Source organism: Staurois parvus, unplaced genomic scaffold (assembly GCF_062004578.1).
Source record: "Staurois parvus isolate SC_StPar_1 unplaced genomic scaffold, SC_StPar_1.0 ptg000205l, whole genome shotgun sequence".
NCBI classification, from domain to species: domain Eukaryota; kingdom Metazoa; phylum Chordata; class Amphibia; order Anura; family Ranidae; genus Staurois; species Staurois parvus.
Window position 1 is genome coordinate 1,106,835 of NW_028318001.1, and position 16,809 is coordinate 1,123,643.

The window sequence follows — 16,809 nt, forward strand, 5'->3', positions numbered from 1 at the left end:
TTTATTTGCAAATTATGGTGGAAAATAAGTATTTGGTCAATATCAAAAGTTCATCTCAATACTTTGTTATATATCCTTTGTTGGCAATGACAGAGGTCAAACGTTTCCTGTCAGTCTTCACAAAGTTGGCACACATTGTTGCTGGTATGTTGGCCCATTCCTCCATGCAGATCTCCTCTAGAGCAGTGATGTTTTGGGGCTGTCGCTGGACAACACAGACTTTCAACTCCCTCCAAAGGTTTTCTATGGGGTTGAGATCTGGAGACTGGCTAGGCCACTGCAGGACCTTGAAATGCTTCTTACGAAGCCACTCCTTCGTTGCTCGGGCGGTATGTTTGGGATCATTGTCATGTTGGAAGACCCAGCCACGTTTCATCTTCAATGCCCTTGCTGATGGAAGGAGGTTTGCACTCAAAATCTCACAATACATGGCCCCATTCATTCTGTCCTGTACATGGATCGGTCGTCCTGGTCCCTTTGCGGAGAAACAGCCCCAAAGCATGATGTTGCCACCCCCATGCTTCACAGTAGGTACGGTGTTCTTTGGATGCAACTCAGCATTCTCTCTCCTCCAAACACGACGAGTTGTGTTTCTACCAAACAGTTCTATTTTGGTTTCATCTGACCATATGACATTCTCCCAATCCTCTTCTGGATCATCCAAATGCTCTCTAGCAAACTTCAGACGGGCCCGGACATGTACTGGCTTAAGCAGGGGGACACATCTGGCACTGCAGGATCTGAGTCCCTGGCGGCGTAATGTGTTACTGATGGTAGCCTTTGTTACGTTGGTCCCAGCTCTCTGCAGGTCATTCACTAGGTCCCCCGTGTGGTCCTGGGATTTTTGCTCACCGTTCTTGTGATCATTTTGACCCCACGGGATGAGATCTTGCGTGGAGCCCCAGATCGAGGGAGATTATCAGTGGTCTTGTATGTCTTCCATTTTCTAAATATTGCTCCCACAGTTGATTTGTTCACACCAAGTTGCTTGCCTATTGCAGATTCAGTCTTCCCAGCCTGGTGCAGGTCTACAATTTTGTTTCTGGTGTCCTTCGACAGCTCTTTGGTCTTCACCATAGTGGAGTTTGGAGTGTGACTGTTTGAGGTTGTGGACAGGTGTCTTTTATACTGATAACAAGTTCAAACAGGTGCCATTGATACAGGTAATGGGTGCAGGACAGAGGAGCCTCTTAAAGAAGAAGGTACAGGTCTGTGAGAGCCAGAAATCTTGCTTGTTGTGATTGTCTGGATTTTCTTTCTCATTGTGTCTCTCATAGTTGAGGTCTACCTATGACGCCAATTACAGGCCTCTCTCATCTTTTTAAGTGGGAGAACTTGCACAATTGGTGGCTGACTAAATACTTTTTTGCCCCACTGTACATGTGAATTCCACCACTATTTACATATGAATGTCACATTGCCTCTGCTATTTACATATGAATGCTGCCGCTATTTACATGTGAAAGCTGACAGGGTCTGCACAGGTGAGTCATCTTTACATGGCAATTGGGCAGAGCTGGGCAGCATAAGTGACAGCATTTCACACATCGATATTGGGACACAGCACAGGAAGAAGACTTCAAGGGATAAGATAAAGTACACTGGGGACATTTGGCAAGTATGGGGCAGCTGCTTTGGGGCCCACAGTAATGAATGGGCCGAGGGCAGCTGCCCCTTTTGCCCCTCCTTAAAGATGGCACTGAATGTAGGCATTCTGGGAATTAAAAATTGTCACATCTCGTAATGGGGAAACATACCTGCTTTTCAGAAGCCATCTCTACCCTATACAGGGCTTAGATGGAAGTGGTGGTAAATACATGACCTATGGCGTGATATAACACCTGGTCATTCCCCTGAGACTAAGCTCTGAGTGGTTAAATGTTGGCATAAAGTTTGTATAGTATGTCTGCAAACAATGTTCATTCTGGCTAAGCAGATACTATCAGAATTACCAGAATGCCCTCCACCTTTATTCTGTTCATCAAGAAAGGAAGAAGCGGAAAAAAAGGGAAGGAAAAGATCAGGGAAAACTGACCCCAAGGAGTCACCAGGGCATCAGTCGCAAATTCTTGAGGATCCTTGACTCGACAATCAAACCTGCCTAGTTTGTTGTTTGCCAATACATCCACATTCAGCATCCCCCACTGAAGACAAATCTCTGTGAACATCTTTGGAAGAAGGGTTTATTCTCCAGGATTCAGCTGCTGACCAATGAAAAAGAAAACCTGCCAATTTTCCACTCTGGTAGTGTGCATGGTAAAGAAGGCCAGAACATTAAAATTGGTTGTAAAAGGAAGATGGTTTCCTGGAAGATGTGTCATTCTGCCACAAAAACGGAGGCAGGGAAGAAGAGTTGCCACACATGCATCTCAGGCGACCCGAGAGCTGTCCTCGCAAATAAGAAATGGCTGCAGAAAATTCCTTCCTTGACATAAAGGAACTAGAGGAATGTGTTTCCGAGACAGATAAGGGCAGGAATTCATAGCTGGTCTGAACCTTAGGGGAGGCATTACAGGACAAACTGTATAGGGGGTCCTCCCTGCCAGATAGAGGGATTTGGGAGCCAACCTCATCATCCATTCCTCCACCTCTCTGCCTGTGCAAGGCCATGGCTTGTGAGGATTAGTAGGACTTTGATACCCTTATAAGGGAGAAGACACACAGCTGGCCCAAGCCTGAAAACCTAAACAGCAAAGTCACCCTTACCAGACAAGTGTCCCAGTACTTGTGGAAAGGTGCCGATGCACTGTAGGTTCCTGTGCTGCACAGGAGCTGTGGCTGATTAGCTGAACCAAAGGAGCTGTTCTGTGCTTTCTGAGTCAGAGCCTGTGATCACACAAATTACTGTGTCTTACCGGAAAGATGGCCTCAATGTAGACAAACAAAATAATGTCATTGTACACTGTCCACCCCTTTTGAACACTGGAGCTACAGAATACCACTCTGCCTACAAGTTCAACCTATCAGCACCAATGCACAGGGAACACTGCAGGCATAAGACTCTAGATTTTACAGAGGCATTCACCAGTCCCAGGCTGCAGGCCCAGCAGGCACAATCGTCACCACTCATGATGAGCACACTACACAGAGCCTTCAGGGATTCAACTACCCTCCAGTGGGCTCACTGCCCTGGACCTGTAAAGCACCCTCCCAGCGAGATCAACTGATACACTGTACCCAGGATGGATGTCGGCAGGGTCCAGCATTACAGGCTGTCACCACTCACGATGAGCACACCACCCAGGGCCTTCAGGGACTCAACTACGCTCCAGTGGGCTCACTGCCCTGGACCTGTAAAGCACCCTCCCAGCGAGATCAACTGATACACTGTTCCCAGGAGATGGATGTCGACAGGATCCAGCATTACAGGCCGTCCTCAACCTTGCATTTGGGGTTCGGGTACAGTCTTTGCCTTTTGGCCATAGGCGACCAATCCGGATGAAGCCTTTGTCCATCACAGCAGTAGAGCTCAGAACAGGCTAGAAAAAAGGGGCCTAAGCCGTGAAAAGGAGATCTGCAGAAGAACATTTGCAGGCACTATCTCCATCTAATGACACCAGCTAATATATCGAGGCTTAGTGCCACACGATGTACAATTAACAAATATGAATTTTCATAGACTGCAATCCATGGGTAGGTTTATATGGGGGGGGGGGTTGTTATCCTTTGTGGCTTGCTTTGTTTGTATTGTCTGTATAAGATTTAACATTTTGTTAAATAAAATCTGATAAAAAAAAGACTTTCCACAGACTACAGTAAACATGAATCCTTTAGGAAATCAATGGAAAATTACCTGTAACCAAGCTGTGATTAATCTGTCCTCCTAGACACCCAAGTATTTGCACTACTCGGTTCCTCACTGATGCCAAAGACACCTCTTCCTTCTGCAAACATAAAGGAAAAGAATACCTTACTGCTCCAAAGTTCAATCATGTTTAAAGTGTAGTGGAAACTAAAAACTGAAGATTTACTGTGCTATAGGAACATCTTTCTTTTTTCTTAAATTCCCTCTGAAAAATAGAAATGCATTTGCTGGTATGTAAGGTGCTTAGGCACTCCTTTACTTACAGCCTCACAGCTATACATCTGTATCTGTGTAAGATTATCCTGTCTGTGGCTGCTATTCCTCACTGTACTGCTCACTGTTCTCCGTGTTGGAGGCTCTGATATTAGAACTCTGCTTCTAACAAGATGTCTTGCCTGCACACAAACATAGTGCAGAACAAAGGTAAGTCAGTAACGGGGATATATAAGCTAAAAGGAAAGCACAGGCAATACTGGTACCTGGTTGTTTGCCCTCTGCCTGTTTTGGGTACAATTCCAAAGTTTTGTTTCCCTAAAACTCTCAGTTGATGTACAAGCCCAGCTGGAGTTTCTAAAGTTCATATTTAAATGATGAAAAGAGCTCCAAAAGACCATATAGAATAATTTCCATCCTCCATAAATTTAATCTTGTAGCAACCTTTACTTTAAGAATATATTAAGGTCACCTTACATGCACACAGATTATATTTACTAGAAGCCTAGGAAAATATAAGAAAACATACCACTGATAGTGATTTTGCTCTTTTTATTTGCTGAACAAGATATTTATTAAAACCCTTTTGGGTTGCACGTGACAGACGCATCATTTCAAGAGGACTTAGCAAGTCATCTAAAAAATAAAAACACAAGTTAACTGTAAGGGGCAAAATTTAAGGTACTGATCCATAGTGAGTTCTACTACTACTTTTCAACAACATTGACAATACAGTTACCATGCAAATAAAGCTGGCCATAGGCTAGTTGATTTTTGTTTATTGAATATTCACACGAAAAGTTATCAGAAAATTTGATGATTTGATGAATGTTGGTCAAAAGTACTTTGAAAAATATTGGCTCTTGACATTACATTTTTGGGCAAATGGACTTTTCCAAACAAAACCTGCATGCACCGTTACAAAATCAGTCGTACAAGGAACATTTTTCAACCTGCTTTTTTGCATTTTCTTTTCACTGTGGTGGAAAACGGACATCAATCTGACCCAACTAATGTGTAGAAAATCAACAATCGAACAAGCGTTCTTAAAAACAGTACTGCTTAGACCTGAAGAAGGGGACATTCCCCAAAAGCTTGTCCTCAAAATTGTATGTTAGTGCAAATAAAAAAAGTATCACGGACAGTACTCAATTGTTCCTGTCTTAAAAACAACAAATTGTGAACAAACGTCTACTAGTGTATGGCAAACTGAAGTCTTTAAACATTTAGAATCTTAATATATGTGAAAACTAGTGGTTGGCCAGTTGCGCTGTCCATGACAATCGATTATAAATGTCCCCCTTTCAATAAACATACATTTTCTATACTCTCTAATACCTGAAGATGATGGATTAGTCAAGTATCCATCCAGTGATGGTAGAATATCCTTGTAATAAGGCTGCATTTTACTTGGGCAAATTCGGGAAGACCAATCGTTAAGGGCATCAAGACCAGCATCAGCAAGAGAAGGACAGCTCAAGCCCAACCTAAATGCAGACTAGATCAAAATAAAGGAAACCATTTTACAGCTGTATCATTACAGTATCATTAATCAGTTATCTACATAACTGGAACAAAGGCAGACAAAACACTGCATAAGCTAAACTTTGTCTTCTCGCACACAAGAATGGTGGAATAGAAAATGGGTAATCTGTTGCAGAGAGCATATAGTAGCAAAAATTGAAATCTTCAAAATCTGGGGAACTATTTATATAGCTTGGAAAATATGTGCTTTTAGCCCTGCTCCACTACATCTGGCTTTGCCCCTAAAAGTGTCTTCTATTATTAAACATATTGGGGTAAGAAATGTATAAATTCAGAAATTTCAAAAAGCTTTAATAATAAAGCTTTTGAAAAGGATACTTCAAGTAAGTATTAACTTTCATCATCATTCTCTAGCACAGTTCTAAGTCAACTGACTATGAAGCAACATTAAAAAGTTCTTTGTCAAAAAAGGGTAAGGTTAAAGGCTAAGTCCGCCTTTTAAAAATACAAAATTCACCTTTTTTTTTTTTTTTTTTTTTTGCACAAAAAAAAACCACAATGTTCATTTATTATGTTGCCTAAGTGGTGGCAAAGCATTACACCTGTGATCAGTGTCTGTAAGGAGGTACAAACATTCAGCTGGAGAGCTGGAGGAAGTGTCAATGGACTACGAGTGCAGTGGTCACCACACTTATGCTCTGTTTGCCGAGGGATTTGTAGTTCATTCTGCCACAGGTCTCAAAAGTGACAGCGGATGTGAGGAAGAAGAACTCCTGCATGCTGTCAAGGAAAGGGGAGTTCACTTGGCACCATGATACACCCTAAATATGATGTAAGATGCTGCACAAGGTGGAGTTAGCCTTTAAACCTGATGTTCTCCACAACATAAACTACCATCAGAGTTTTGGTGGCTCATAAAGCATTGGTAAAGAAAAAAAAAGGCAGATTAGACACAATGATCAAATATGGACCTAGTATTTACAGAAACTCGTTAAAGTGGCTGCTACCTATCACAGTCAAAGCTTCCATCCAGCATTGAGGACTGTCACTGCCCTTTGCCAACTGTAGGATAAGCATTCTTCTGCAGTATTTAGCAAACTAATATGCTTGCCAAAAACCTACTCATTTGATGGAGTAAACATTTCATATTCACAAATATAAGCATACACTGTAAAAAGACTAACCACCTGAGTTCAGGGCATTTTAAAAATGTTCTGCAAGTGCTTGTTCTAGCACTGTTTTAATAGGGCACTTGGTTTTAACAGCTTTGGCAGATCACAACAGTGACGCTCATGGTCAAACACTAAACAGAGTTGTTACAAGCAATTCCATTGTCATCACACTGTCACTGTGAGTTGCAGCTGCCATGTGTGAACAAGAAAACACCACTCTAGCTTTGTCTAGCCCACTTCTATAGATCTTCACATTTACAATCTTATTTCTTATTAATAACAACCAGCAGACCTTATTAAGCTCACTGTAAAGTTTACTGAAATCCAATGTGCAATTACTGGAGAAAAACGAGTAAGAGGAGTCTACACTAGATTTTACAAAATTCCAATTAGTGTAAATGGAATGAAGTTCCTAATTATAACAAAGTTTCAAATTTCCCATCTTGTATTAGCAGCACAATAACAATTTTTACTTGTTTGCTTGGAAAAGATGAAAAAGGAAAGGAATGGTTTATTGCAGGTGCCTTTCATTTAGAATAGCAACGCAATGCCAACATATCCACACAGCAGCGCACCACACTGCACATGCTATCATACTGAACAAATGCCACAGGAATATCTCTCATCCATTGCCATGGGCTAGCTAACTATTGTAAATGAATGGACTGCTTCAATAAACCCCATAGTAACACGTGGTAGTGCACTGCAAACAGTGTTCAAGGAACCTTAAGAGATTTTGATACTAATTATTATTATTCACCAATGCATTATTAGAGAAGGTTCTGAAGTCAGTATTCTTACTTGCAATAACGGAACATAGGCTTTCATGTCCAGCATGACAATATTGTGAGGTAGAGAAAGGATAAATGTTAAACAAGATGCCAAAAGCTCATCTTTAAACTGTTTAGTTTTTGCAGATACCTAGAATCAACAAGCACACCATTATCATAAGTCAGAACAGTGTAAACAAGGTATATAAAAAGCACAATAAAAAACTCAGAAATAAATATGTAAAAAACTGTACAAAAAAACAGAAAATGACTAAATGAAATATACTATACCTCTTTTCCAAATTTTGAAAACAGTGCAAAGCAAGAAAGCTTCTCAGGATCTTCTGTACTTTTCTTAGAACCTTTTGAACAGAAACCCTGATTTAAAAAATAAGTGTAATGTGTAAGACAAACAACCAACATATCACGATCTTACATGGTAGATTTTCTACAAACTCTATAAAATATAAAAGCTGAAGTGGAAGTAACAGACTGCTTTCTTCATTAAAAAGAGTTTCTACGATCACCAAACCAAATTACTGCAATAATGGTGATTGCATAATATATAAATAAGGCCCCATTCACAGCGTAAGAAATGGGCATTTTGTTAGGCAACAAAAACTCGAAAAATTAGCAAACAAATGGTATTCAAAAATGCGCCAAAGACAGCTCAAAAAAGGGGTACAGTAGCTGCTTTTTGACATTTCATGCCAGGAACACGTGAAAAACACATTGGGCCAAAAGCACTCAGGTGTGAATGCACCTTAATGCTCAGAAGTCATTCATGACATTTCATTAAAATTCCTTTTTATATATGCTTTTCCATTTTTGTACAAGTACGGGACATGAAGTTATTAGAAACCCTTAGAGATTCTCTATAGGGAAAAAAGAAACCAAAAACTTTCCAACACTATTTGCCAAAATGATCTTGCATGAAATGAACTCTGCTTATGAATTGTGTTTGGGATCACATTCAATACCTCAAAGTACTTTAGTTTCTTGGCGTTTTTCATTACAACAGTCAACAGTTTATAAAATCCACTGATCAGAGGCAGCCGTGTGGAGTGCAGAATAAGCTCATAGCCAAACACAAATACCCAGGGCTCAAAGAACTCCACATGCTTGCTTGGTAGTATTTCACTAGAATGAAAGAAATATAATATCAATCACTAAACAAAACAAAAAAAAACAGCATAACATCTACGTGGAACACTTGTGTGCATATCTAGTATTAAAAAAAACTTCTTTTAAAATACTGCAAATACAGAAAAACTGGATTTTTTTGTTACTTAGCGTAAAATCCCTGAGTTCATTGATGGACACAGCAATTTACAATCTTGACAATAAATTATAATGCCACCTTCAGAAGTAGGGCACAAGGTGAAAAAAAAAAAAAAAAAAAAACAAGCACAGCACTGCCTATGGGCAGTCCTAATAGGTGGTAAACCCCCTCTCTGCTATAGGCAGCTCAGTTCATCACAAAGTAGTACAAGGATAAAAAAACAAATACAGGGTTGGGTGCTGTGTTTGTCAGTCAGTGACCTCAGAGAAAGGAATTTTACAGTGAACAACAAAAAAATCAAATTTTTTTTTTCTTTCATTCATTCATTGACGGACACAGCACTTCAGAATCTTGACCGTAGGGACGTCCCAAAGCAGCACCTCAATGAGGGGTAGGCAAACACACACCACCACCCAATAAGAAGGAAAATAAGACCCTTCAGATGGCCATTTGCAAAACCTTGAGGCCAAAACTTAGTAAAGGTGAGATGGAAGACCAGGTAGCTACCTTGCAAACTTGAGACACAGTGATGCCAAAACACCTAGGAGTCAATAACTGCCATGGAAAAGTGGGCCGTAACAAGGAAGAGGGAAGTTCAACCCTTAGTGGCTTAAGCCTGGACAGCCGTCTGTCTAATCCATTGGGAAATAGTGGCAGAGCAGGCTGTCAGGCCTTTTTGTGGCCCATTTGCAATGACAAAAAAAAAAAAAAAAAAAAAAAAAAAAAAAAAGAGTCCGACTTCCAAAGGGAGGCAACAGCAGACAGATACACCCGATTCACATCCAAGGAGTGCAGCACAATCTCCTTGGGATGTAAAGGATACGTGCACAGGGAAGGAAGGACAATGTCCTTGTTCAAGTGTAAGTAAGACACCACCTTCAAAAAAAAAAGTAGGGACGCGGAAGAAGAACTACCTTATCCCTGTGTCAGACCAAATAGGGAGACTTGCAGGACAAAGCAGCCAGCTCAGACATTCAACAAGTGGAAGTGATAGCAACCAAAAAGGTGACCTTCTGGGAAAGCGAGAGCAGTGCAATTCCTAATATGCTCAAAAGGGAGGCTTCTTTTTTGGAATTCCTAATACATGCATTAATTGTGCACAGATAAGGCAAAAAAATGTACAAAATGTAGGCAGTTCACCGGACGTTATAATAAAAGAGTACATCATTCAAACAGTGTTACCAGGACTGCCATAATACATGTAAAAGAGGCACAGTAAGACCTCTTACACACCATACGTGCAAAAAAAACTGATGTAAACTTGCAGAGACATCAGTTTTCATGTGCGCTTCAATGTGTTTTATACACATTGTGGATTCCTGTGCAGAAAAACCTGCATGTGATACTAGAGTTGTGGTGTGAACAGAACAGAACAATACAGAACAATTGATTTCCCGCAGAAAGTGTTCAGAAAAACTGATGTCTCTGCACCATGGTGTGAATGGGCCCTAAACAAAACAAAGTGTTGTCCATGATCAGTAGAATGATCAGAGCAGTTTACAAAACATTGCACTGTACCATAAAAAAGGTTATCTAATAGAATGTTGCTTAAGTACTAGAATAGGCTGTGACTTTTCAGACCACTTTGAACCGAAAAACAGAGACAAAGGCATTGACATCTACTTAACCAGGGATACAAATCTGTACAAAACAGACTAGGAATGTGGCATCAGAGTGTGGACAGTGGTGAAAAGAGAATTAAACAAAAGGAAAAAAAAGGAAGGGGAGAGTAGAGAATGGGGGTGAGGGAAGAAGAGGAAAAAGAAAGCAGGGAAGGACCAAAAGTAAGAGAGGGGATGGGCGGGAGGGAGGAGTGGCGAGGGCCAAGGGAGGAAGTACGAGAGCCAGGATACATAAGAAGTACCCTCTGCCAAGTAGGAAGAGAAAGCCAGAGAAAGTTTAAAATGCACTGAGGAGGGGTAAGTTCCTTGTAGACAAAATATTGCCAAGGTCTCCAGGTGTCCCGGAAGATTTCTTTTGTGTTACACATAGTGTCCATTAGGTCCTCTGTGTCCCTGAGGTCATTTACCTTAAAAAAACCAGAGAGATAGTGTGGGGGGAGTAACTTCCTTCCAGCAGAGTGGAATACAAGCCTTTGCCACATTCAACAGCTGAAGCAGAGATTGTATCAGAGTTGGAGGCCTCCCCAGAAATCCAGGGGGGTCCACCAAATGGGTAGGAAATCTGTCAGATGGGTATAAGCACTGGCTGTGAGGCGTTGCAAATTTTTGTTGTTGTGTCCCAGGGTTGGAGAAATAGATGTGTTGCGAAAAGCTTCATGACAGACCTGTAATGTGCTTCCAAGGGTAGGGTGTGAACAAAGTTCCTTGGGTAAGGAAGAAGTTAGCCAGGGGCTGCTTAAAGCATTGCCTTCTGCCGACTCTTCCCCGAGCCTGGCAGGCTTGCCAGTCCAGGAACAGTTTTGCCACCTACAGGAGAACCCTTGTCCAAAGAGCCTGGTGAACGAACAAAAAAAAAAAAAAAAAGCTGCTTTTGTGCAGCCTTGCCTTTTTGGATTGAGGAAGGTACTCTTCCCTCCCATAAGATTCTTGATATTGTCATCCAGGTTAGTGCCAAATAACCACACACCCTGCAACATTAATTCAGCCAGGGCCTTCTTAGACATTTGGTTTGCAGACAAACACTTTAGCCAGAGCACTCGCGGAAGCACAACTGCCAGAACTGGGAGCTTGGAAATCAGGGGGTCTGCATCAAACATGTACTTGAGCCCCTAGGCCAGTTAGTCCGCAAGTTCCACATAGACTGACGATACCTGCTCATTACCCAGATCATGGTGCAAGAGCCTAACCCACTCAGTAAGCGTCAGACACAAACACCGTGGCCAAAACCAGATGATGTGCCATTACAGCAAACATAGAACAGGCGATTGATTCTGCCTTCCTATACACGAGATCCTGCAAGGGAGAAGACCTCTCCACCGGTATCATGCTGCCTTGATCAACCTAGAGATGGGAGGATCCACTTCCTCAAAACAGCCTCCTCAAAGGGGTAACGCACAAAAAACTATTTCAGGACCACAAAAGGAAGCTTCAGACGTACCTAATCCTTGTAGGTAAATTTATCAAAATAGGTAGGTTCTTGTGAGTACAAAAGGGGCCAGCCACTTCCTTGGAAGCCCCTGGAGTATCCTCCATTGACAAGGTCTCCTGCACAGTTGTAATGAGTGTGGCCACCAGCGCCTTTTCATGCACAGCAAGATGGCAGAGGAATCCTCCTCACTATCTGAGGAATCAGAGACTGTGTCATCTGGGTCCACAGCACCCGCTGCTGCTTGTTTTTTTTCTACCTACTTCAAAAATTGGTGATATAACCTACGGACAATATTATGAAGTGTTGCGTCCATCAATGAACAAAAGAGAAAATACACGTTGATCTCCCAAATATCAAGTGTGCTCCTAACCAGTTTGAGAAGACGACACAGTAACTCTGCTACACTGTTTTCACCTGCTGGACTAAAACACATACTCATTTTCATAACTAAGGGGGAGTGTTCTGTGGTACAGTAAAAGATAGCTCAGACAGGGCTGACAACACTGCTTGGGATTTCAGTGCAGCTGAGGCAGAATTGTCGAGAGAGTGAAGAGTGAGAAGGAGTAATCAAGGAACATACCTGCAAAATTCAACCAGATTGACAAAGGCAGTAAAGTCTTTTGGTTTGGTAGGATACAGGTTGGCTGCTGGGTCAGAGGTAGCAATAACCAAAGAACTGCTTTCAACTTCATCATCCTAAGCACATGCAGGTGAAAGAAAAGGAACACATATTTTGTTACTGATAACAGTTGTCAGAACTCCAATTAGTTCAAAACTGCAGGTTTCCAAATACATCTAATTCAGATATACTAATGTGTGAACTATAAAACATTACGGAAGAAAATTAAGTTTTGGGGAAATGGCACAACAGTACCATAGTTCAAGCAAGAAGGTGAGAAGCTTTTGTAAATAGAACAATTAGCATCAAAATAGATGTGCTTACATCTGTGTCACATGAATTGCCTAAATAATTACTTACCCATTGCTCAGGATCATGCTTTTGGAGGGTAAGGTCTAACTTCTCTATAATTTTTAGAACAGATTTTATAAGTTCATCATACAACAGTTTATTCAGAGATTGCAGAGGTGAATTTAGAGTATGGACTATTTCATCGGAGAATATGGTATCCTAGGATATAAAGATATAAAGATGGAGTTAACCGTATGCTGCACTGTAACCTGCCCCTATGTTTACATCAACTGGTGATCATCTTCTAGAAATTGGATGAAAAAAGACTGATCATACAATCCCAGTTGAAGCATGTATGTGAAAAGATCCTGACTGCCTATCTTCTGGGTAGTATGTTGCTACCTGTTGAATCCTCATTGAGGGCCGGTTTACACCAGAATGCAGTGCAGGAAAAGTTGTGTTTCATGCGCATTTCTCGCACAACATTAAAAACACAGTACCTCTGCGATCTGCTGAAGGTGCCAATACATTGTTAACAACACCCCAAATGCAGTCTGCAAATGCGGTAGGTTTGCAGACATGACATCGTATGGTACTGCAGTACTATGCAATTTGGTGCAGCACATTTCTCAAAAGTAGTGTATGCACTACTTTTTTTGTGCGTTCCAGTGCGATTTGCAGCCCATTCAAATGAACGGACTGCCAAAACATAATGCAGGGGAATGCACAGAAAACACACAGGAATGCAGACCGAGTTCTTGTGTGATTCTAGTGTGAACCGGCCCTTAAGTTGAACAGGTGCTTGTCTTCTTCAATGTCTTTGCTAGTGAATGACTGCTGTACAAGCATAACTACAAACTGAGATGAATTGTTTTCCTCATAAATACAATGTTGCAAATAATCCAAATGCAAAAGATAATATACAAGATGCATCTAGTTAAACCTAGGTTCAAACTAATGCAGTGCCGACAACACTGCAATCTTTGCATGATTCCCACACCGCATTCTAATCACACTGCCATTGCAATCTGCTGCGGGTGTCAAGACAAAAATAACGACACCCCAAATGCACGTCGCAAACGCAGTTCATCAGAATCTCAAAGAAGGTGCATGCAAGTCTTTGATGTGATGCACTACAATTTGAACCCATTAAATATGAATGGGCTCAAACCGCAATGCAATGAATTTCATGTGAATTGCACAGGATGCAGTGCAGTTCCTGTGCGATTTACATGCAGTATACAATGTGAACCAAGACTAAACCATCTTGACAAAGGGAAAGTGCACTGTACTTTCTACTATGGGTTGTCACATGCATTTATTGAGCTTTGACCCTCATAGTGGGTAATGTTAAATCACTTTGGTGTGCAGATTAGTACACATATCTTCCAATTTGTTCTGTACAACACGAATGTCCAGTTTAGCATGAATCCAGGGGATGGAGACTTGAAATACCTATGTAATGCCTCCTGGATACATGACCCATGGTATCACTAAGGCCCCTTTCACACAGGCGGACTGATCGGGTCCGTCTGTTCGTTTTTCAGGCGGACATGATTGGACCATCCATTGCCCTCTATGGAGCAACGGATGTAATACGGACATGAGACAGTTTGCACTCGCCTGCATCCAATCCACTAAAAATAGCAGGATGGAGGTTCATCCATCTATCAGGAAGGATGACAGTCGAATGTAAATGGACAGGTGGTCCCTTTACATCCAGATGCCCATAGAAGAAAGGGCTGTGTTCATATCTGCTCTGCATAAGCGGAGCAGACAAAATCCTTTCATTCGTCTGCTCTGTATGGATCAGCAGACAGATCCCCTGCTGAGAAGGCCAATCTGCTGATGAAGTCTGCTAGTGTGAAAGGGGCCTAACTGATTAGTCTCCTGGGAGAATTTTTAGGCAATTGTCTGTTCTAATTATAATAAGGGGGAAGGTGGTTTGTTATATTGGTAAGGAGTATCCATGTTTGAGATAATAAAGCTATTTGAGCATGCATGTGTTCTTGTTCATTCTTTAGACAAAATAATGCATGGGCACTACCAGTACAATTACAGCCCTCAGAGAATATATATATATATATATATATATATATATATATATATATATATATATATATATATATATATAAAAGTATATATTCTTCAATAATTTTTTTGAATGCTTTATACACTTTGTCTAACTTAACTGAGGTTCTTATATTACAGATCAAGGTTTTAAAGCATTTGTATCTGTATGAATATATGAACTGGTATTGCTACTTTTTATGTTTAGGCATGCCAGTTCCAGCTCTAGCATAATGATGAGATGAAAAAAGAAAATCCGGATGGCTGCACACCAACAATCTACTTTACAGTAGAGGACTAACAGGTAAATGCATTTCATGCTAAAACCACAGCTTATTCCTTACCCAACGGACACAAACACCAAATGTAGTTTTAAACTCTCATAACAGCTATCACTTATTAACAAGTGATAAGGTCCACCTCTTAATGCACTTGAGGAGTTGGGTTAAAAGAAAATTCAGTACATACAATCAAACCCATCCAATCCATGAATCCATTCAAATGAATCCAATCCACATACATCTCCACATTAACCAGTTAATCGACAGGATCAGGATACAACAATATGTGAAGTAATTAAAAACATTAATTTTACATAGACTATCTACAACATGTATACAGTGGGGAAAATAATTATTTGATCCCCTGCATATTTTGTAGGTTTGTCCACTTCCAAAGAAATGAAGGATCTATAATTTTTATCATATGTGTATTTTAACTGATAGAGACAGAATATCAACCAAAAATCCAGAAAAAACACATGATACAAATATTATAAATTGAGTTGAAATTCAGTGAGTAAAATAAATATTTGATCCCCAAACAAAACATGACTTAGTACTTAATGGAGAAGCCCTTGTTGGCAGTGAGGTTAAGATGTTTCTTGTAGTCGGTTATCAAGTTTGTACACATCTCAGGACGGATTTCTGGGCTGATCCCTCACTTTTCTCATGATTATCCTTACACCATGAGGCGAAATCTTGCATGGAGCTCCAGACCGAGGGCAACTGATGGACATTTTGTATTTCTTCCAATTGCAAATAATCTCTCCAAGAGTTGTCTCCTGCTTGCCAAGCTTCTTGCTGATGGTCTAGTAGCCCATTCCAGCCTTGTGCAGGTCTACAATCTTGTACCTGACGTTCTTTGACATCTCTTCGGTCTTGCCCATGGTTGTTGCCCAATAAATACATTTTGTGGACAGGTGTCTTTTATACATATAACGAGTTGTCATTAGGAGCACGTTCTTAAATTGACAGGACTAATCTGTGTACCTCATGAGCACAAAGTCAGTCTGTGAGAGCCAGAATTGTTGTTGGTGGTAGGGGATCAAATACTTATTTTACTCACTGAACTGCAACTCAATTTATAACATATGTATCATGTATGTTTTCTGGATTTTTGGTTGATATTCTCTCTCTATCATTTAAAATACACCTATGATAAAAATTATAGACCCTTCATTGCAAACTCACAAATTCTGCAGGGGATCAAATAATTATTTTCCCCACTGTATAATATCCACTAAAAACAAAAACAGACACTATAGAGGACAATACTATCTAGAATGAAAAAGAAAAAAAGAAAAGAAAATGAAAAAATTAAAGGAAACGCCACAAGCATTTACAAAAATAAAAATCAATGAATGAAAAATTTATAAACTATAATTTATAGTATTTATAGTTTGTATATTTTTCATTATTTGATTTTTATTTTTGACTATTTTTGTGTCGTTTCCTTTTTTTTTTCCATTTGTTTTTTTCTGTTTTGTTTTTTATTTTTACTTTGCATTCTAGATTTGCACTTGTATGTATTCTATATACAGATCATGTCCTCCCACACATGTTGCACTTTTTTTTATGTCCCTGCCTGTCAACCAACATTGTGCTTTGGACAAGTAATTATTAACAAATTGGAGCATTGTCCTCTATAGTGTCTGTTTTTGTTTTTAGTGGATATTATATACATGTTGATAGTTCATGAAAAATATGTTTTTAATTACATCACATATTGTTTTATTCTTTGATCCTGATCCTGCCAATTAACACGAAAAT

The 16,809-nt window shown here is 40.3% G+C and overlaps 1 protein-coding gene across 1 annotated transcript in view; it reads right to left on the bottom strand.

Annotated features, from left to right (window-relative positions):
* Positions 1-16,809, bottom strand: part of PRKDC (protein kinase, DNA-activated, catalytic subunit) — a 378,101-nt gene that overhangs the window by 274,331 nt on the left and 86,961 nt on the right. The window contains exons 16-23 of the mRNA XM_089678402.1: positions 12,758-12,907; positions 12,359-12,474; positions 8,426-8,585; positions 7,737-7,823; positions 7,477-7,596; positions 5,357-5,516; positions 4,548-4,654; positions 3,794-3,884 (exon numbers count right to left, since the gene is read on the bottom strand). Of these exons, the coding sequence (XP_089534528.1) occupies positions 3,794-3,884; positions 4,548-4,654; positions 5,357-5,516; positions 7,477-7,596; positions 7,737-7,823; positions 8,426-8,585; positions 12,359-12,474; positions 12,758-12,907 (991 nt within the window). The remainder of the gene's footprint in view (positions 1-3,793; positions 3,885-4,547; positions 4,655-5,356; positions 5,517-7,476; positions 7,597-7,736; positions 7,824-8,425; positions 8,586-12,358; positions 12,475-12,757; positions 12,908-16,809) is intronic.